Source organism: Brassica napus, chromosome C1 (genome assembly GCF_020379485.1).
Source record: "Brassica napus cultivar Da-Ae chromosome C1, Da-Ae, whole genome shotgun sequence".
NCBI classification, from domain to species: domain Eukaryota; kingdom Viridiplantae; phylum Streptophyta; class Magnoliopsida; order Brassicales; family Brassicaceae; genus Brassica; species Brassica napus.
Window position 1 is genome coordinate 46,230,382 of NC_063444.1, and position 21,426 is coordinate 46,251,807.

Genomic DNA, 21,426 nt, shown 5'->3' on the forward strand with positions numbered 1-21,426 from the left:
TTAAAAATGATTTCAGTTTTTAATCTTTTAAATTATAAACCTATATATCATATAGTAGAATTTAGAATTAATGATTGAATACTCACATCTAAATGACTTTGCACATATTCTTATATATAATCATTTGAAATTAACTCTAATGGATTTTTATGAGTGACTTATTTAAAATAATCCATAATCCATAATCCATAATCCATAATACATTGCATATTCTATTTATAACTTATTTAAAACAAAATCCAAAATATATTGACATATATTATAACTCACACAATTTTTTTAATTTGATACATAACTGGGCGAATAAACCGAATCCAAAAACAAGAACCAAACCCGATCCGATAAAACTGAATCCAAACCAAACCCGACAAAAATACCGAATGGGTCTTGTTCTACGGTATTTTGGATTATGAGTTTTACCCGAACCAAACCCAAACCCAAATAAATATCTGAATATACCAAAAATATACAAGATATTAATGAATACCTAAAATGATTATCTATTACATGAATAATTAACTCAAATATTTAGTTTAATATATGTTTTTGGTATTTGGTCAATATTTATGTTTTTTGTTATCACAATTGCTTTTGTAGTTTAATTACAAATACGTTTGCTTCTTAAGTTTAAAAAATGTTATTTTATTTTGAAGTTTAAATAATTTGTATTGTGTTGTTAGTTGTTAATTTTTACTTGTTTTTGTTTTTCTCCTCTTAACGATTACTTCTGAATCATGTGACTGAACTTCTGCTAGTGTAAATTGTTTAAATTTTCCAAGTTTAAGAACTGAAGTGTGTACTTTCAAATGTCAAAAAAGTATTTAGGTAATAGAAAACAACGGAACAATAAACTATTCAAACAAGTTTTAAAATAAAGTTTTCATAAAACAAGCTGAAAACAAACTTTAAAACTAAAAATCCATTCATCATCATAATTATACTCTTCAACTTCCACAAACAATTCACCAGCCCCATCTCCTCCAAAATCTTCTTCAATTTTACCACAATCACCGCCGGGTCCAAGTAACTTCACCTCTAGCCTAGGCCTCGTCTAGGCACACTTTTTAACACAAATGTTCTACGAAATGTGGGATCAGATCGTCCACATAGATGATGTCATGCTTCCCTATCCCCTGGAACCCAAGGTGCATCAGAATGTTATCATAGAGAAGGCATATATTTTGACACCAATTGGATCCAACATATGGACCTAGCTCATTCAACATATGATTTTCAGGGGGGTGCATTAGAATGTTCCGTCCTCCCTCACTCTCTTCTTCAACACTGACTCGGGAACAACAGTTTTGGTTACTGCAACCGTCATCTCGACATAGCCAAATATAACAAGACTGGATTACACTATATTAAGCTACACTTGTCCTGGAAAATAGAACTGAAAAATGTATATAAACCCAAGTTAGGCTGCTAATAAAATCAAAGCACGAAATGTAGCATTTTAGATAGTAAAAAGAGAAAACCTATACCCTTTACATGTACACAAATCTACCAAGGTGCATCAGAATGTTATCATAGAGAAGGCATACATTTTGACACCAATTGGATCCAACATATGGACCTAGCTCATTCAACATATGAAATATAGGGTGCATTAGAATGTTCCGTGCTCGCTCATTCTCTTCTTCAACACTGACTCGGTTACTGCAACAGTCATCTCGACATAGCCTGATATAACAAAACTGGACTACATTATAGTAAACTACACTTGTCCTGGAAAATAGAACTGAAAAACATATATAAACCCAAATTAGACGACTAATAAAATCAAAGCACGAAATGCAGCATTTTAGATAGTTAAAAGAGAAAACATATACCCTTTACATGTACACAAATCTATCAGTGAAATTTTTCATAATCACGCATTATTTTTACTGAAATAAATATAGATTTTTATCAAAGTGGCGTGTCTCTGAAAGGAATACTCATCTTTTAGCTAAAAAGAGGACGAGAGTGGGTAGAAGAAATAATATTGAGGATATAATCTCTTTTGATTTTACAACAAAGAGATTTGGTAAGCGGCTGCCTCCACCATTTAACGCTCATAGTGTAGATATATTTGTGTCGTTATCTTTTGTTAGAGAGGAGCAGCTTGCGGTCTTACAGGAAAGCTGGGTGAACGGTCCGGCATTGGAGATTCGGATCACAAATAAGATTAATCAAGACGCAGTTTCATGGAGCAAGTTATTGAGGTCCATCTCTATTTTTAATGTTGATGGTCTAGCTGGGAGTTTCTTCATTGACGAGGAAAGTTGCTGTGCTTGTCGATCTAGACAATGGTGGACACGGACTGAGATCCGTTACAACCAAAGAGCTAACATACTTGGACACGATAAAATATTTCAAGTCTGTGAATATGGGAGAGGTCTGAATCATAGAAAACACAACAAATTTGGATTTGTGCTCCCGGTATTCTAGTGCCCATTTGTGTGCCCTTATGTTCCAGGCTCAGCGCAACTGCAACTGCAACTGCAACCGCAACCGTGAACATGGAAATAAGGCTATGATTAATCTGTTCCATGTCAATTATTAGTTTTTCTTTTGAGTATGATTTGACCCAACTTTTTAATTGCTTAAGTAGAGTGGTACATTTCTAAGCTTTCACAATTGTTATAATTTTAACATATGGTGCCTATTTTCCAAAATCAAACATGTAATATTACAGTAAAAACTCAATAAATTAATAATGATTGAAATATGGTAATTTATTAATTTATAAGGGTATTAGTTTACAAAAAGTTTTTTAAAAAAAAAATTATATATTTTTTGTAAAAAAAATTGTTAGTTTTACTGTATATACATTAATTAAATTTTAGAAACTAGACTCTGATATTTTTATTATATTATTTGATGTATATGAAATATGTTTCATATGACTCGAATATGGTTTTAGATATAATTTAACTAAATATTATCAAAATATATTTAAGATTAAGAAAAAATAGACATGAATTCCATTGTGGAAATAAAACTAATAATACAATGTTTGTTTGTGCTTTTATGAATTATATATATTTAAATATTATTAATTTATAATTTTACAGGGAAAAAATATATACATAGAATTTTCTAAAAAGTTATTATTTTATCGATTTGTGTTATATTTTGAACTGGTCCAAAACCGCAAAACTGATTTTTTCCGCAAAAACCGTATAATCGAGTTTTTCTGCTAAACTCGGAAAATCGAGTTTTCCGACTGAAAACCGCAAAATCGAGTTTTCTCGCCAAAACCGCAAAAGGTGTTTTCCCGCCAATACCGTAAAACTCAATTTTCCCGACAAAACGAATTTTCCCGCCGAAACCGAAAGACCGAGTTCCCCCCCCCCCAAAACCGAAAACCGAGTTTTCCCGCCAAAACCGAAAAACCGAGTTTTCCCGTCAAAATAAAACGAGTTTTTCCGTCGAAACCGAAAAACCGAGTTTTCCCGCCGAAACCGAAAAACTGAGTTTTCCCGCCAAAAACGGAAAACCGAGTTTTCCCGCCAAAACCGCAAAACCGAGTCCGTCAAAATCAAAATCGATTTTTCCCGCCAAAACCGAGTTTTCCTGCCAAAACCGATAAACCAAATTTTCTCGCAAAATACTGTAACACCGAGTTTTTCCGCCAAAAATCGCAAAAAGATTTTTCCCGCCAAAATCGAAAACAGGTTTCCCGCCAAAATCTAACAAATTTTCCCGCCAAAACCGTAAAAACAAGTTTTTCCGCCAAAACGCAAAAACGAGTTTTTCCGCCAAAACCAGAAAGATTATTTTTCCCGCAAACGACAAAAATCTAGTTTTCCAACCAAAACCACAAAAAAAAAATTTCTGACCAAAAACCGCAAAAAGAAAATTTTCCGCTAAAGCCACAAAAACAATTTAACAAGTTTTCTCGTTAAAACCATAAATGAGTTTTCCTGTCAAAACGATGTTTACTGCTAAAACCACAAAATGAGTTCCGGTTAAAATTGCAAAATAATTTTTTTTTTCGAAAAAACGAGTTTTTTCTCCAAAATCATAAACGAGTTTTTGCGCTAAAACAAATTTTCTATAAAATTGCAAAATCTTGTTTTTATATTAAAGCTCACATTAATGATATTAATATTTTACATGATCTTTAGAGTAAATAAGATAATACTTTGGATACCCACGGGTAAACCTATACCATATTGGGTTTTTTTTTTGTTTGGATTTCAATATTGATGTTTCTGGGTTTTTGCGGGTTGGATATAAACTGGGTTGGGTTATTTGTGGGTTGGGGTGGGCTGGGTTATTTTACCCAAAGTTAACATCCCTACATTCAACCACATAACTAAAACTAGAGAGAGAGAGAGATAAATACAGAAACCAAAGGTTGCAAAAACCACGTTAATCTAAGACAAGTTGACGCCGCTTATAACGCACCATCACATTGCCTTTAATGCCAACCACCATAGCGTTCCAGTCCATCTCAGGGAAGGGTGAAACCAACTCAAGCTCAAAGTTCCTCAACAAATGACTCCATATGGCTTTGATTTGAAGGTAAGCAAAGGGCTCTCCAAGACACCCGTGCCTACCTCCACCGAATGAAATGTACGAAAATGCCCCTGCGGCTTTGTCCTCTTCTCTTCCCGGGGAGAATCTATCCGGGTCGTAGCTGTCCGGGTTCTTGAAGACATGCGGCAAGCGGTTTGCAAAAGCAGGCGAGGTTGCAACGATATGACCCTTTGGGATGTCATACGTTTTCCCATCCCTGGTTGTTACGTTGAAATCACTGTGGGAGGCTCTCATTAGCATGATCAACGGAGGGTGAAGCCTCAACGCTTCCTTAATGCAACGGTAGAGAACATTCATCTCCGAGGATATGATGTCGTGATCAATCTTGTCTCCATGTTTCTCAATCAGCTTCTTCTGCTCATCCAAGGCAGCGGACGAGTACTCTTTGTATTTCATCAGATAAGCACCGGTCCACGTGGAAGTGATAGAGCTCGTCTGCTGTCCTGCAAAGAGAGCAGCGATGAGCAAACCCGCTACCTCGGATTCGGTTGTCTGTCTACCGTCTCTGTACTTTGACTCGATGAAACACTGCAACATGTCGTTCTCTGATTTGCCAGAGTGTTTTCTCGACAACATGATGTTTGAGAAAATCTCAGAAAGCTTTACACGAGCACGGTCGCGACGACGGTGAGCTGGAATAGGGAGGTATGGGAAGAGAACACTGATGGGAAGCATTCCATTGTCAAGATCATGGAACAAAGCAGTGACGTCATCAAAAAGCTGGTCACGTACTTCTCGACCCAGTAGACATCTACTTGCAGTCAAGATGATGAGACTGTCTAGCTCTTCCTTAAGATCAACTTCACCACTCTCTCCCCAGTTGGAGAAGAAACCCTGCCAAGAAAAAAAACAAGCTATATTCATATTTAAATAGTATATATGTAATATGCTTCTTTTTGTCACTTGTATATATGTAATATGCTAAAATCAATAATATGGCTAAAATAATAATAATAAAAAAAATATGGCTAAAAGATCCAAAAAATTGTATGTAATATGCCAAAACAAGCTATAATATACTTCAGCTTCAGTAATCATCATATCCACGTAAGCCTTTAGCTTGTTGACTCGGAGTGCCTCGCTGAAGAACCGAAACTGTTCCTGACGAACGGTGTAGTCGACATCGAAAACAACTCCAGGGCCAAAAGTAGGCACGTTGAATTTGTAAACTTCCTGCTGGCTGAGAACAGAATCATGAGCTTTGAAAAAATGAGCGGAGACTTCAGGACCAATGAGAAAAGTCATCTTTTTGTGAAGAAGATTCACTGTGAAGACACTTCCAAGCTTAGGGTATTCATCTCTAAGCATTACGACAGGGCCTTTCAAGAACCGGATAAGGCTTCCGATCAATGGAAGCCAAGCTTGAAGAGTGGGAGGATGACGCTTCTTCCTGGACTGGGAAGTGAAGAAGGAGAAGATGAGTTTGGATATAGCAAGTGTCGCCACTATAACCAAACCCGTCTTTAATAAGTTGTTGTCCGAATCCAGTTCCATTTTTTCGTTGTCTTTAACTGTGACGTTCATTGACAATAAAAAGTCAGAATCACACATGCAGAGGACGAGAGTAGTGTGTTTTGCCATTTGAATCCCCATGCATGATTAGATCAGATTGGTTCTTGACTGATAATAATGTTTAAGACTTTTTTTTTGTGTTTTTGAAAAAGGGCATTCAAATTAAAAACGTAGAAACATAATGTTTAAGACTGATAATAATGTTTAAGACTTTATACGAGAATAATAATGTTTAAGACCTTATACGAGAAAACGAGAACAATTAAGTGAAGATCGATACACAAAGCTTAGAGAAACGAAAAGCACTATTATTGGTTGGTGTAAGAGGAGATTCCAATCAGTGACAAAAAATATAAAAATAAGAAGAGATTCCAATAAGCTTACTTTGGAGGAGTTAATCGTTGAAGATGACCCAAGTTTCAGAAATTAACTTTATCTCTTAAGATGTTATTACAAATGATTACAACTTATATAGCCAAACAAAATAATTTTAAGGGCTTGCTTTAGGTTGAATCATTTCGGAGAAGAGCAAAGCGGTTCTAAATAAAGATGGGTTGAGATGGATGAGAAATTGACACCTTTGCTTTTGTTTTTGATGTAATTTATTATGTATTTTTTATTAATCTCTTATGTATTGTCGCTTATGGTGACATTACATTACCTTTTGTAAAACTATGGGTGCATGTGCACCCTGTGTCTTGTTACTAGCTTCGTCCTTCGCCATATGTAGAATAGTTTTGACTGCAAGGCATTTGTATCATTTGACTGTAGTTGTCTAGATAGTCAATCCATTCTTCTTGATTGAATCTTTTAGCAATTAAGCCCGCTTTGAGCTTATCAAAGGATCCATCATAATTAAGTTTAGTACGAAAGATCCAATTACCACCTAGAACATTCATCTCCAGGGTGTAAGGTACTAAGACCAACCGCAACGGAAGCCCTTAGCGATTCCTAAGGGTCATTACCAAAGTTAATGGTAATATAAAAACTATATTTCAGCATAATTATCTAAGGATCAACCCGTAAGTAAGGGGTCGAGGGAGCTGAACCTTGGGCGACTTGGCAGGTGGGTATTGGCGGAAGATTCATTCGTCTTTGGTGTAGACGGAAAAAAAATTCATTTTCGACGAAGGAGAGAAAAAAAAGAAAGTGTCGAGAAAAGGCGATAAAAGGCGATTTCCAATCGATTTTGACGAAGGTAAATTGAAGCTTTCTTTTGCTGTTTTTTCGATTTAGATTAGGTTACATGTTGTTTCCCTCTGAAATTAGGGTTCTGATTTGTGTTTTCAATCGATTTGTGGACAAAAACGTTTGAAATTAGGGTTTTAAAGATGGGGGTTTTCAATCGATTTGGGGTTTAAGGTCGTTTGAAATTAGGGTTTCAAAGAAGGGGGTTTTAGTTCGGTTTGTAGTTTGAGTTTGAAAACGATTTTCGTTTCAAACAATTTGTCTTGTTTTCTTAAATCAGTTCTTACCCTAATGATCTTTGATTTCTTCCTCACTTTATCTTCCTCGTTTAATCTTACATGATTTCTTTCATGTTTACAGAGACATAATGGGACAAGATTATTCGTATACACAGCCTTCTTCTTCAGCAGAGTCGCTTGACATGACGTCCCTTCTTGAAGCAGAATGTGAACTGTACAAGGATGAAGATGACAGTAGGATCTTGCATCAAGTGTATGGAGACGAAGCTGATGATGGAATGCCTTCGACATGCTACTGTGGTTCTGATGCAGTAGTTGCAACATCTTACACGCGTAAAGATCCAGGGCGCTTATATCTGACGTGCGAGAATGTAAACGATGGGGACTGCCACATCTGGAAGTGGTGGGATGTAGCTGTTACGGAGGAGCTCAGAGACGTTCAGACACAGCTTAGGCTGGTGAAGGAGCAAGCATTTGAGTGTGACCAGAAGCTGATGAAGCTACAAAAGGTGGTGTGTGAGTTATCTAAGAAGAATGCAGTGCTTAGAAATGGCTTTGCGTTGCGCGTCTGTGTAATGGTCGCTGCACTACTCTTGGTTGGTTTGGCGGTGATGTTTCAGTCTGGTAAGTTTCAATATTTGAAATTGTTGTTCTTCTCTATTCAATTATGAAAAACTATTGACTATTTGATCATATTTTTTTGCAGGAAGAGCTTCGAAGAATTAAACCAGAGCCCCTTCCGTGTATGTATAATTAAGGTACTACAGCTACGTCTCTCTGTTTTAGCCTAGTGTATTTTGTTAGTCTAATAATAAATATAACTTCAAAAATAGTAGTACTCTGTCGGAGCAATTGTGAATGTAATTAACTTTTTAAAAATATTAGCTTGGTTAAATGCTAGTTCTAGTTTGATTGGTTAAATTCTAGTTATAGTTAGCTTTTTTAAATGCTAGTTTGCTTTTTACCTTCCTACCGCCAAGGATTTGATTGTTTTAAATGTTTTAGAGGTGTTATTAGTCTGATTTGATTGGTGTTGAATGCAAGTACTTTGCTTTCCATCTTCCTAACTGCTCGGTTGAAATGTATCTTAGGTTAAAGGTCGCCTACTTAAGGCTATGTGTTGCTATTAGAGCGACACAGAACATTCTCAAAACCATGGATCCTAAAACTAGTTATACAAACCTCTTGTTTAGTCAATCTCAGACTACAGTGGACCTTGATTCACCCGAACCTTTTTGGTTGGGTAGCCAAGGTCCTAATGAGTCAGTTGTCGAGCCTGTTGTCGAGTCTGGTGGCGACCCTAAGGAGAGGAGGAAATGGTGTCCGAAGGAGGATAAAATCCTTATTGGTGCTTGGCTTAACACTAGTAAGGATGCTGTCGTAAGTAATGACCAGAGGGCTGGTGCATTCTGGAAGCGCATTGTCGACTACTACAACGCAAGTCCGCAATTGGCTGGGACAATACCGAGAGAGGTTTGTTCCTGCAAGAAGCGTTGGGGTAGGATCAACGCTGACGTATCCAAGTTTGCTGGATGCTATGACGCCGCTCTGAGGGAGCAGAGGAGTGGCCAAAATGATGATGATGTGATGAAAGCCGCCATAGACATTTTATTCAAAACTAACGACTACAAGTTCAGCATGGATCACTGCTGGAGGGAGCTGAGGCATGACCAGAAATGGTGCTCCACCTATGGGCCTAAAGAATGTGGAAAGGAAAAGCGCAAAGGAGACGTGGAGGCTGATGGAGGAGATGAAGCAGAGGGCAGACCTATTGGGGTCAAGGCTGCTAAAGCTGCATCTAAGAAGAAGAAGAGTGGTAAAGAAGAGTCTTTGGCAAAGATACACGCAATCATGTAAATCAAAGAAAAGCTGTCTAAAGAGAAGATCCTTGAACGTCTGCTTGGCAAAAAAGAGCCACTCACTTGGTGATGAATATTAATAATTGTTGTATCTTTATTTTTAATTGTTGTGATTTTAAATTTATTCATGCTATATTATTGAAACATTTGGTAATTCACTTTTTTAAAAAAAAAAAAAAAATTTATTCTAAGAACTTCTTATTAGGACTCACCATTGTAAACACTCATTTTGTTCGGATCCTTAACTATTTAACAAAAAAAAAAATTTATTTTTAAATTCCTAAGGGTTCCACAATGGGTGCCACCATTGTGGATGCTCTAAGGACGTGATTATTGGGGGTCCTTACTCTTGGGTCCTTAACATAAATATATTTGTATTAAGGACCCAAGAGCAAGGACCCTAATAATCATGCCCTAAGGAGAAGGAGTTTGTCCCTTTACAGGTACCTATCTTCCACCCATGATCTTTTAAGGTCCTCTGTAACTGTTTTTGATTTAGGATAGGAGACTTTATGAGTCATTAGAACATATTCTGGATTAGGCTTTCCTGTTCCCACTTTGATTTTGTAATTATTAGATGTCTTGTGAAACACTCCGAAACAGAAATATTAAAAAATATGTTAAAAATTTTCAAGTAAAAATCAAGTCAATTTGTAACGAAAAACACTTTATTAATGAAATTGGAGACCACATACTAAAATCATGCAAAATCATTGAGATTATCTCCAATCCTAGACTGACCCCACCATAACAATTTCGTAAATTGTGACAATTATTTTATAGACTGACACCCACCAACAATTTATTAACTGTGACAATTATTTTATATACTAAACACCACGGTATGGAGTGAAACCATTGAGATTATCTCCAATCCTAGACGGACGCCCCCATGCAAGACTTTTCTGATCCGGTATGCGTTCTAAGCAACAGTACACTCTATATGGAGGAAGCCCAATTCACGTCGTCACAGAGAGCAACCACGAGATGTTAGTTTCTTGATAAGTTTCGTGGATAAAACAGTTCGGCTCAGGCTACTATCAGTTCAAGGGATGGGTTATATACATTGAAGAAGGAGGGACTCATTACTTGGTTTGGGACGCGACAAGACCCGGCTTAAACTTAAAAGAACCCGGCAATTCTTTAATTGCTTACTTAGATTAAATTCTTTGATTCTTTAAACAGTTTAAGAAACAGATGCATAATGTACTAAAATTTTTGACTGAATAAATTTAACATTTATTCAAAAATAATAATAAGTTGAGTGGTATTCTATATCTAGGTCTTCTCAATTGTTATAATTTTAACATATGGTATATTTTTTTTTCCAAAATCAACATGTATGAATCCAGTATCGTACTTTTATTATTACATGTATTTCATTTACAAAACAAAATAGTTTTTTTTATAAGAATGTTAATATCATTAACTAGTAATAAAAGAGATTACAAGTGGTGAAACTCGAGATCCAAAAAGCTTCAAGAAGCTAAATTAGTTGTACAAGCCACAAAAAAAATTAAACTTGTATAACATAATAGGACTAATCTAGTAAACTAGATTAATGTTGAGGCCCGAGATTAATGATGTTTTGCTTTGCACTAAACACTTGAAGAGTTGAAATGGCAGAACCACCTTAAACTAACCTGCAAAAGGAATCAATAGGACTCAAAGAAGTCTGATAACCAGAGAGCCCCTTGGGTGGGAGAGGCTGCAATCGCATAGGCCGGAAGAAGTGACCAAGCATCTCAAACTTCTAAATTTGATGTATAACATATATGAGATATAAAATAATTGTCACATTTTACGAAATTTTATTAATCTTTAAGCATAGTGTTCGTGGAATTTGAATCCTAATTAGAATCTCGTACGCATAGGAATTTATGAGCTAATTTACGCGGAACTTATTGATCCTTGGAAATGATTCTATGTGCTTGGTCGTTGGCCAACCTTCTCGTGAAGCCAACGACCAAATTACCCAATATATTATGAAAGGTTGAACCATTTTAAGCAATCTTAGGTGAAGCCAACGACCAAGCACATAGCATCATTTCCAAAGATCAATTCTAGCGAGTCTCATGAGTCTTTGGCTGATCTAAACTGATCATGTTGATCTAATCCTTGCATCATCTTGTTTTTTATTTCTTTTTTTGCCAAGGTGATGCAGTTTCTAGATTTGCTTTTGTAAATCAAACAAATTCATTATATGATATTTACATGTTTTAACAAAAACAAAAATTCTAGCGAGTCTCCAAAACACAAAATTTGATCTAATTTCATCTCCAATAAAACTTCAAAAATTATATTTTCTCACAAAATTTGGTGGTTTGTTACATTAAATTCATCACACCAAATATTAAACTAATGTATTTTATTATTTCTCATTTAATTTTATTAGTATTATTAATTAATTTAAAATTATAGTTAAGATAAATATATCATACTAATTTTATTTTATATTTTTATTGTACACATTAAAAATATTAAAATATTCTTTTATTTATATTTTAATTAATAATATAATCAATTATCAGTTATATCAATTTGTAATAAAAACAATTTATTCTGTGATTTTTATTTTAAATGCATAAAATTTAATGTGATAAAATGAAATTAGTCAATTATAATTATTAAAAAAAAATTGAACACCAAAACATCAAATTCCATGTTATGGCTAAAATGTTTTTTAAGAGAGTGGTCAATTATTAGAGCTCTCTAATATCTTATGGTATTTGATATTTTATATTAAAAATATAAGCTAAACTTAAAGTGATTTTATTAGGTTTTAAAATACAAATAATAAAACAAAATGTATTTAACATTACAAATCATATGAAATAGTGATGCAGAAACAACTATATATTATATAAAATAAATATTTAATATTACAAATCATATGAAATATTGTGTTCATGGACGGCTTCGTATAAGGAATGGTCAAAGCGAATACACCGAACCTACTCGAAATATTGAAAATTTAAATATAATATTTAATTTATATTTAGAAGGTCTTATAAAACATACTAATATAAAATATTTTAATGAAAACAAATTTGTTAGTTTTTTTTTTAGATTTTTGATATTGTTTTAAAGAATATTTCTAAATAATATTAAAACTTATAATTATAAGGTATATAAAATTTTGTTGTCCAAGGACCCTAGATGATACTGAGTCTGTCCTGGTTGTGTATGTATATGTATAAATTTATACAATATATACAGAACTTATAATTAATATCAATGGATGAAAAGTATTTAGCAATAAAAGATAAAAAAAACAGTGAAAAAACAGCAAAATATAATTATATTTTATGCAAAACCCATAGATTATACAAAAGAAAACAAAGCATGATAGTACATATAAATATGTAAAAGTTATTACCCTGTAATATACTATTAAATTAAAAAACTCAAAATAATTTGTTTAACCTGTTAAATAAATTATAATAGAATGAGACCCTAAAATTATAATGTGAGAGAGGGGTCTCAAGCCATTTTCTCTTTCTCAACACCTCCTAAGGTAAGTCCCTGGTCATGGTCGTGACACTACTTTCCACAGCATGCTACTATTGGAGAGTGCATCTTCTCTTATGAGAGTTGGTCTTATATATGACGTCGTTAATGCCCAAGGGAGTTAAGGAGTGGGCTTTTATGGGCTTCCCGAACAATAACCATTAGAAAAAATAAGGAAACAAATCTCCACCAAAGAACAATTAAACATACCTTCAAACGTATACAGCGAGCGAGTAGGTAGATTCATTGATCTCCTTTTAGCCTCTACTGGTACCAGATTCTCCCTTCATCGTTTTCACCGAATCATGTTTGTTTCTTTCACCGATTATTGGGTCTTTAATTGGCTTGGTTCCTGGGTGGATCTATAGTGTTATTCAGTCCTGGTGTTATTGCCTTTTGATCTGATCCATGCACATCTCTTTTATTTTTGGTCTGATCCATGCACATCTCTTTTATTTTTGGTCTGATCCATGCACATCTCTTCTGGGTTTTGCTTCTCTCCGACTGATAAAGTTATATACGTTGCGTAGAGTTTCTCACTTTCAGTTTAGTGCACACTTATTCACTTGTTATACATCAACACAGAACTGCGTGTTTGGATTTGTTTTGGTCTTGATTTACGTGGCTTCCGTCTCTGGCTGGCCATGTAGGTTTTAAACTTTCTTGCCGTACGAACCTGAATTGTGTATTTTTATTTGCTTGGCTTATGTTCTGAACTGAACTTTCTTTTGGTTGTCCAGTTTCTACTACACTCTATGTTGTGGATATTAGGTCCTTGCAAAATTATCTCGTCACCTGCTCCTGTTTTCATTCTCATTGAGTTTTTTATTTTCAATTGTCAGCATATGCTAGCCTTTAGTATTTTGCCATTGGCAAAGCAACATCCTGTGTTATGGAAACCATTGTCAGCATATGCTAGCCTTTAGTTTTTTTTTTTTTTCCAATTGTCAATAAGTATATGGGTAGCCTTTAGTATCTTTTTCATTGTTCTTCCTGAGGCACTTTTATTTAGTTTTGTTTATGTATACTGCAGTATCCTAACCGCGGGATGGCAGATCGATTTATGCAAAATGCTATAGTGAGTGAAGGTCAGCGCAAGCAGAAGAATTGCCATCAGGAATGCAAGAAGAGCTGTCATGTTTTCCAGACTGGTACTTTTTCCCGTCTCATTTTCGTGCTAGCCTCTTCTACTGTATGGAACTTGTGCATAGAATGATCTGTTGTGCCTCTGTTTGTTTCTCTAGAGAGGAAAGTTTGCATCCTGGTGACTCCTGCTTCCAAGACTACTTTCTTGCCAGAGGAGCTGTGTATAGGATTTGGTATCTGCGTGAAGGTAGGCTGTATACTTTTACAATAAATATGTCACCTTCAAGTTGGTTGGACACTAAGTGAGGTTTTGGTGCAGAGATACCCTTTCGAAGCTGTTCAGATAATCAAACCAAATCTAGGCAGGTTGGATGTAAGTATAGCCTCTCTTCTTAAGTTTACATACTCCTTGAGCATAGAACTAAACATTATATATTTAATTGTGGGATTCTCAAAATACATGTATGTATATATAAATACTAGTATCTAACCGTAGATATTTTAAAGCTAGGTTAAGTTTCGAGAATTCGGCCAAAAAAAACCTCAACTTTGCACGAATTGCCAAAAGAAACATAAACTTTTGGGCTGACCAAAAAAACACCAAACTTTCATTGACTTTAGAATTAAATAACAATGTTTTCGCTGACTTGCAAATTTAGCACGCCGTCAACAAATTTAACAGAAATATTTGGCGTCGTTTATTGTTGGCATTAAGTGAAACGACGTCGTTTTACATGATTTGAAATTAAAAATATGTAGACCCCTGGATTCGAACCCAGGTTGGGGTGTCAAATGGCAAGGTATTTTACCACTGGGCCACTGACACTTTCAATGTTTTTACTAACATGTTTACTTTTATTTGGTACATATTAAATATAAAAAATTCTCGAAAAACTTAATAAGATCTTTAAAATTCTAAAAAAATTAAAAAAATAAAGAAGATTTTTATAAAATTAATTTAGAAATTAAAATTAAAATAAAATTTTATTTTTCTTTATAAAAAATAAAAACTCTTCCAAAATTTTCTAAAAACTTAAAAAGAACTTTAAAATTCCAAAAAATTGAAAAATAAAGAAATTTTTTAGAAAATTAATTTTGAAATTAAAATAGAAAATAAAATTTATTTGATTTTTTCTTTTCAATTCGTGAAAAGTTCGTGTTTTTTTGAAAAGAAAAAATAAAATTTTATTTTCTATTTTAATTTCAAAATTAATTTTATAAAAAATTTCTATTTTAATTTCAAAATTAATTTTATAAAAAAATTCTTTATTTTTCAATTTTTTGGAATTTTAAAGATCTTTTTAAGTTTTTAGAAAATTTTGGAAGAGTTTTTATTTTTTTAAAAGAAAAATAAAATTTTATTTTTAATTTTAATTTCTAAATTAATTTTATAAAAATCTTCTTTATTTTTTTGGAATTTTAAAGGTCTTATTAAGTTTTTAGAGAATTTTTTATATTTAATATGTACCAAATAAAAGTAAATATGTTAGTAAGTACATTGAAAATGTCAGTAGGCCAGTGGTAAAATACCTTGTCATTTGACCAACCAACCTGGGTTCGAATCCAGAGGTCTACATATTTTAAATTTCAAATCATGTAAAACGACGTCAAATTTGTTGACGGCGTGCTAAATTGGCAGTCAATGAAAGTTTGGTGTTTTTTTGGTCAGCCCAAAAGTTCATGTTTTTTTTGGCAATTCGTGCAAAGTTGAGGTTTTTTTTGGCCGAATTCTCGTTAAGTTTCCGATAATTTTGAGATATTTGCAATTAAATATTAATATTTATATATACATAATATATATATTTATTTTGAGAATTTTATGTTGAGAACTCTCTATTGGAATTGCTCTAATGCATGACTATTCGCCTGTCTCTTTATGGCAGAATCCTCAGAACTGGCAAAAATATTTGACTCACATCCGCGGGTCAGAACTTGAAAGCTATCTCACCCGAGTGGTAGAAGAAAATCTAAAGGTACGGTGTGTAAATTGATCTTGATATTTTTTCCTAAGGAAGAGCTCACTAAGCGAGTCTGATTCATCTTGAACGTATATAAAGCCCCAACATGTCGACCAAAATAAAAAAATTGTGAATATGCTGGACGAGAGAGAAATGCTGGTGCAGATTTGTGCTGGTCTGGGGTTGGACCGTAGAGCAAAAGAAGTATTTGGTGGAGAGCTGCAGTGGTTTGCGATTGCCATAGGTTTCATAGAGAAGGCTGAAACTTATATGTTGGACGATAGGTTTGATTCTATTATCTTCTCTCTTTTGTTCCTGAATCTACTTTTGTATCTCACTGAATACTCATTATCTCCCTCAAGGTATAGTATATGATCTTTCTAATCTTTATCCTTTTTTCACTGCAGCCGTTTGTTGAAATGTGGAGAAGTGACAACAATGTCTGATCTTCCAGATGATTTGGCAGAAGAGATATTGTCTAGGGTTCCGTTGACATCCCTAAGTGCAGTGCGTTCCACTTGCAGAAAGTGGAATGATTTATCCAAAAACCAGGTTTTGGTAAGTCAGCATCAACAGGAAGGAAGCAGTTTCTTGGGTTCATGCTGAAAGATTATAAGGTTTGTTCGATGAAGTTTGATCTCCAAGGAATTGGAAACGAAGGAGACTTCGTTGATCCATCTATAAAGGAAGTCAGTATACTTGACCAAGTAGAAATCACTCAGTTCTTTCACTGTGGAGGTTTATTGCTATGTGTCACCAAGGACAGGTCGAGACTTTTGGTGTGGAATCCTTATTTGGGGCAAACAAGGTGGATCCAACCAAGAAACACTTTCCGAAGTGAAGACAGATATGCTGTTGGATATGACAAGAACCGTAACTACAAAATCTTGAGGGTTTTTGGCAAGTATGACACCAAAGGTGAATTTGGAAGCGTCGACAAATACCTGATTTTTGGGTACGAAATATACGAGTTGAGCTCTAGTTCGTGGAAGGTTTTTAACGTCAGTCCCGACTGGAATATAGATAGTTATCAACGCGGCGTGTCTTTGAAGGGTCATACTTATTTTTTGGCTGAAGAGAGGTGGACGATAGGTAGAAGAAATAAAACTGAGGAGATAATCTCTTTTGATTTTACAACAGAAAAATTTGGAAAGCGGTTGCCTCTTCCGTTTAAAACTCATGATGTAGGCAACTTTGTGTCTCTATCTTGTGTCAGAGAAGAGCAGCTTGCGGTATTACATCAAAGCAGTGTGATTGATCACACATTGGAGATTTGGGTCTCAAGTAATATTGATCTGGGTGCAGTTTCGTGGAGCAAGTTCTTGAGAACCACCTCTTTCTGTCGGGTTGATTTTCAAGCTGGTAGTTTCTTCATTGACGAGGAGAAGAAAGTTGCTGTGGTTGTCGATCTGGACAATGGTGGACAAGCACGGACTGAGACCCATTACAACCAAAGAGCTAACATAATTGGAGAAGATGAATATTACAAACCTGTGAATGTTGGAGAGGCCCTGGATCATGGAAAACTTAACAAATTTGGATTTTTGATCTCTGATTTATGTCGCCCACTTGTGTGCTCTTATGTTCCAAGCACAGCACAACTGCAACTGCAACCGTGAACATGGAAAGAAGGTGATGATTAATCAGTTCCAATTTCAACAATTGGCTGTCAATTGTTAGTTTGTCTTTTGATATATATCATCATCTAACTATGATTATGTTTGCTTAAGTTAAGTGGTAAATTATTTCTAAGTTTTCTGAATTGTTATAATTTTAACATATGGTATATATCTTCCAAAAATCAACATGTATTAATCCAATATCGTACTTTTAGAGGGGCTTATTGAATTAGAAATTTCATAAAATTTTAGTTTTTTTTCAAATCCTCTCTCATTGAATATCCATTATATTTAAAAGAGAAGCATTGTAATAAATGCGTCCACGATAAACTTGAAACATGTATGTAAAAACATTATAATAAATGCGTTCACACTAAAATGGACACATGTCACATGTAGAGACCTTCTCAGCCAAAATCTACATAAATATGTTCAATACTTTACTTTTTTAATATAAAACTCACATGCATGGTTCTTCTTTACGTTATTTTACTGTTTACGAATAAAGCTGGATAAATAATTCGTTATCCGTTTTGATTCGATTCGTTATCCGTTTTGATTCGAACCGAAAATCCGGATATTCGTTACTCTACGAAGCAAATCAAATACTAAAATGCAATATCCGTAAAAAAAAACAAATCACAAATATCAATATTGATAGGAACGGATATCCAATTTGATCCGTTATATGCATATATACATATATTAAAAAATTATATATAAGTTATATATTATAGTTTATATAAATTTTACAATATTTGTTTTTAAATAATTTCATTTTAAGAATTTTATTTTTCATGTATTATTTGAAAAAAATGTCATTTAATATTAATTAACAGTATCTTTTTATATTTATCAACCATCTTTATATACTTTTACATACACATACATGTGCACATTGACGTGAGCACCTTATAACTAAGTATTTACCACAACTGAAATATCTGATTTTTTTAAGTTAAAATATTATTTTCCTTAATGCTTCTTTCACTATCGGCCAAATTGTAGTAAAATGATTTATATTAATAATTTTCTTTTCTTTTTTTAACTATTATCCGTTTAGAAACTATAATATGAAATCATTGGTTCGACATCACAACTATCTAAGATTTATAACATGAAAACAAACAAATAATAGTAATTTTTGATTATAAGAAAAAAAAAAAACTAAAACATCAAACATTTTAACTGAACAAACCAAATAAACATTTATTTAAAATGGTAGTTATATTTTAGGAGATTAAAAACTAAAAACAACCTAAAACCGAACCGATATCCAGATTAAACAGATTAATGTCTCCTTATTAAAAAATAACGAAACTAATAATCACATTCCGCGCAAGGCGTAGGTTATTATCTAGTGGTATTTTAAAGTTCTAACAATTGCATGTTTTTCACTTACAAAAAGAAGGTAGTTGACTCATATTGTTCAGCCTGTAGACTGCATTACCAGGGCCATGCTTGATAGGAAGCAGGTCAAGCATTGGAGTCGGGGCCGGTTAGACTAAATATTATTTTAGGGTCGATTTCCGTAAAGTTGTCTTTAATTCCGTGCTTGATTAAGCTGCTTTAACTGATCAGGTCACAAGTTCGGGATAGCTTTAGCATCGTTTTTGTATTATCTGTGTTTTTACCAGTTATTTTAGGTTAAATAGTTTATCTTAAAACAAATTCAAATTAAAAAAATTCTATGCTTCTAACCTAGAAAAAGTCAGGCACGGCCCTGTTCATTACTCTCATTGTTGTTGTACCTTCTCTCAACTCAGGTACATTTCTTGCCACGCCTTTTGTTGACTTAAGCTTCTCGTCGTATAATCTTGTGCTGGCTTTTGATGGTTGTTCTGATCTTCTGTATGTTGATTCTTTCTGTCTCTCTTCGAAACTTTGGGGAGTGTGCAAGCGGTCATAGAAAATCGCATTCTGAAGCACTAACAGAGATTAAGAGTGATCTCACTGACACTTGTTCCCAAATGATTCTCCAGCTTCATGATGTCTATGATCCCAATAAGGTTGGCTGGCTCTATAAGAAGGCATGTTTAGCTCTGATGATCCCGTGGTAGTATCACATCGTTCTCATGCTATTTTTTTGGTTATGTGTGATTACTTTGAAGATAAATGTCAAGATTAAGATTGTTTCTGGATCCCCCTGTGGAGCAGTTGCTGCTGAGGCAAAGAAGGCGCAGGCAAACTAGGTAGTACTAGACAAGTAATAATCCCTGTTCTTATTCCTTTTAGTTTTGTTATTATTATATCGGTAAAATCTCATAATGATGGCTTGCACAGTTATGTATTTCGGATCCAAAAATCAAGAGGCTGTAATAAGCTTTGACTCAGTGATTTGACAAATATGGAAGAGATTCAGAAAGGGTGGAGAAAAAGGTCCTTGGAGTTACTGGATTGGAATTTAAGAGAGGATATATATCTGTTTGATTGCGTTTGCTTTACGGGAACCAAATTATAATTTGGCACCTTTTTGTTAACTTGGGAGCTTATGGGATCTTCTTGGTGTTGTATCCTCTCGGACAAAGGTTCTTCTTGGTTTTGGGTTTGTGTACTGTGTTCTTTCAAGTTTCATGTGATTCATTGGAAGAGGGAGAACAAAACGCAAATAGAAGTCTTCTCAAGTCTGTCAGTTTTGATTCATCTGCAAGGTGGTCTTACTAGAATGATTAATCATCAAGGGGAGAATCCGTCTTGATCTCCACCTTGGTGGGGGCAAACCTAAAATCCTGGCATCTTGAAACTCCAACTGATATGTCAAATGATGATCCCAGTGAAGATCCATCTAGAAACTTAGAGAACAGAAGTTTTGTTACAGAACCCAACAACATAAATCAAACTGGTATGGAAGATCAACGCCAAATAGGGAACCAAGTACTGTCTACAGGGCAAACTTCTGAATTATTATATTTTTTAAAATGCATTAAATGCATAGGTACTGTACTTTCGCATATACTCAGACCATCCGCAATGATGAGACTCATTGGAGTCCTTAGCACAAGGGCATTTCAGATTAATCTTGGATATTTTGGAGTTTAAAAAAAAAAAAAAAAAAAAGATGACCATTCACGGGCCGCCACGTAGTCAATGGGACTCGTGAACAGTGTAAGGATCAATCCTTATCAAAGGATTTTAAGGATTCTTTTTTGCACAAACTATAAGAAAGTGGGCTCCACACCCTCTAAGGATTCCCTTAAGAGCTCCCATTGTGGATGCTCTCAGTCTTGTTCGTTGATAAAAAAGTTATAGTCAGTCTTGTTCCTTTAGTTTTATGAACATGATATGAGCAAAATCTCCAAAATTATCTTATTAGTAACAAAACACAGTTTTAATGCGTCTCTTCACAAACCTCTGCCTTGTTGTTCAGCATTTTGATCTTCAATAGCCTATCATAAACGCACCATGGGAAGCTCCAGAGTTGATTGCTCTCAAGGCAGTCCGTTGACACATAGTCTTTGTAATTTGTCACAATATACCAAGCAGAGGCTTTTGCCAATTCATCCACCCCTTCATCGGCAATGAACCAAGATAATGCCTCTTTTGTCAGCGAGCGAAACGCCTTTTCAATCATCTCCCCACTCTCGGTGAACGGCTCTGTCATCCCCATACCACGACAAACAATCTCAGCTTCTGTTTCAATTCCAAAAGTGTCCATCAAATGACGTAATTTTGAATCGTAACTTTTCTTGTAGTCGGTTGCTAGCTCAATATGGTTCTGAAATCCCATGAACACAAGATCCTTATCATGAGACAAAGGAGTGGAGGATGTGCTCGAGATAGATGGAGGACCTAGTTTCTTGAGCTCTCTGAAAAGCTTACCGATCACTGTCTTGGACTTGTACGCTAGTTTATTCTGATTTTCCATAAAATCTGGATATTCTTTTACATACAAATGTGGTGGTATTTTGACTTCAACCCCGGTTTA

The 21,426-nt window shown here is 34.6% G+C and overlaps 2 protein-coding genes and 1 pseudogene across 2 annotated transcripts; 2 read left to right on the forward strand and 1 right to left on the reverse strand.

The window, feature by feature from the left end:
• Positions 1-4,143: 4,143 nt before the first annotated feature.
• Positions 4,144-6,604, reverse strand: LOC125580295 (sterol 14-demethylase-like). The gene is made up of 3 exons (XM_048744614.1): positions 6,427-6,604; positions 5,551-6,041; positions 4,144-5,364 (listed from the first exon to the last, which is right to left on the reverse strand). The coding sequence occupies exons 2-3, from the start codon at positions 6,022-6,024 to the stop codon at positions 4,363-4,365; spliced, it is 1,476 nt and encodes a 491-aa protein (XP_048600571.1). The 5' UTR covers positions 6,025-6,041; positions 6,427-6,604; the 3' UTR covers positions 4,144-4,362.
• A 1,945-nt stretch (positions 6,605-8,549) lies between these two features.
• On the forward strand, positions 8,550-9,326 carry LOC125580073 (glutathione S-transferase T3-like). Its single transcript, XM_048744041.1, has one exon. The coding sequence runs from the start codon at positions 8,550-8,552 to the stop codon at positions 9,324-9,326; it is 777 nt and encodes a 258-aa protein (XP_048599998.1).
• Positions 9,327-10,893: 1,567 nt separating this feature from the next.
• On the forward strand, positions 10,894-17,687 carry LOC106350627 (annotated as a pseudogene).
• Positions 17,688-21,426: the final 3,739 nt, after the last annotated feature.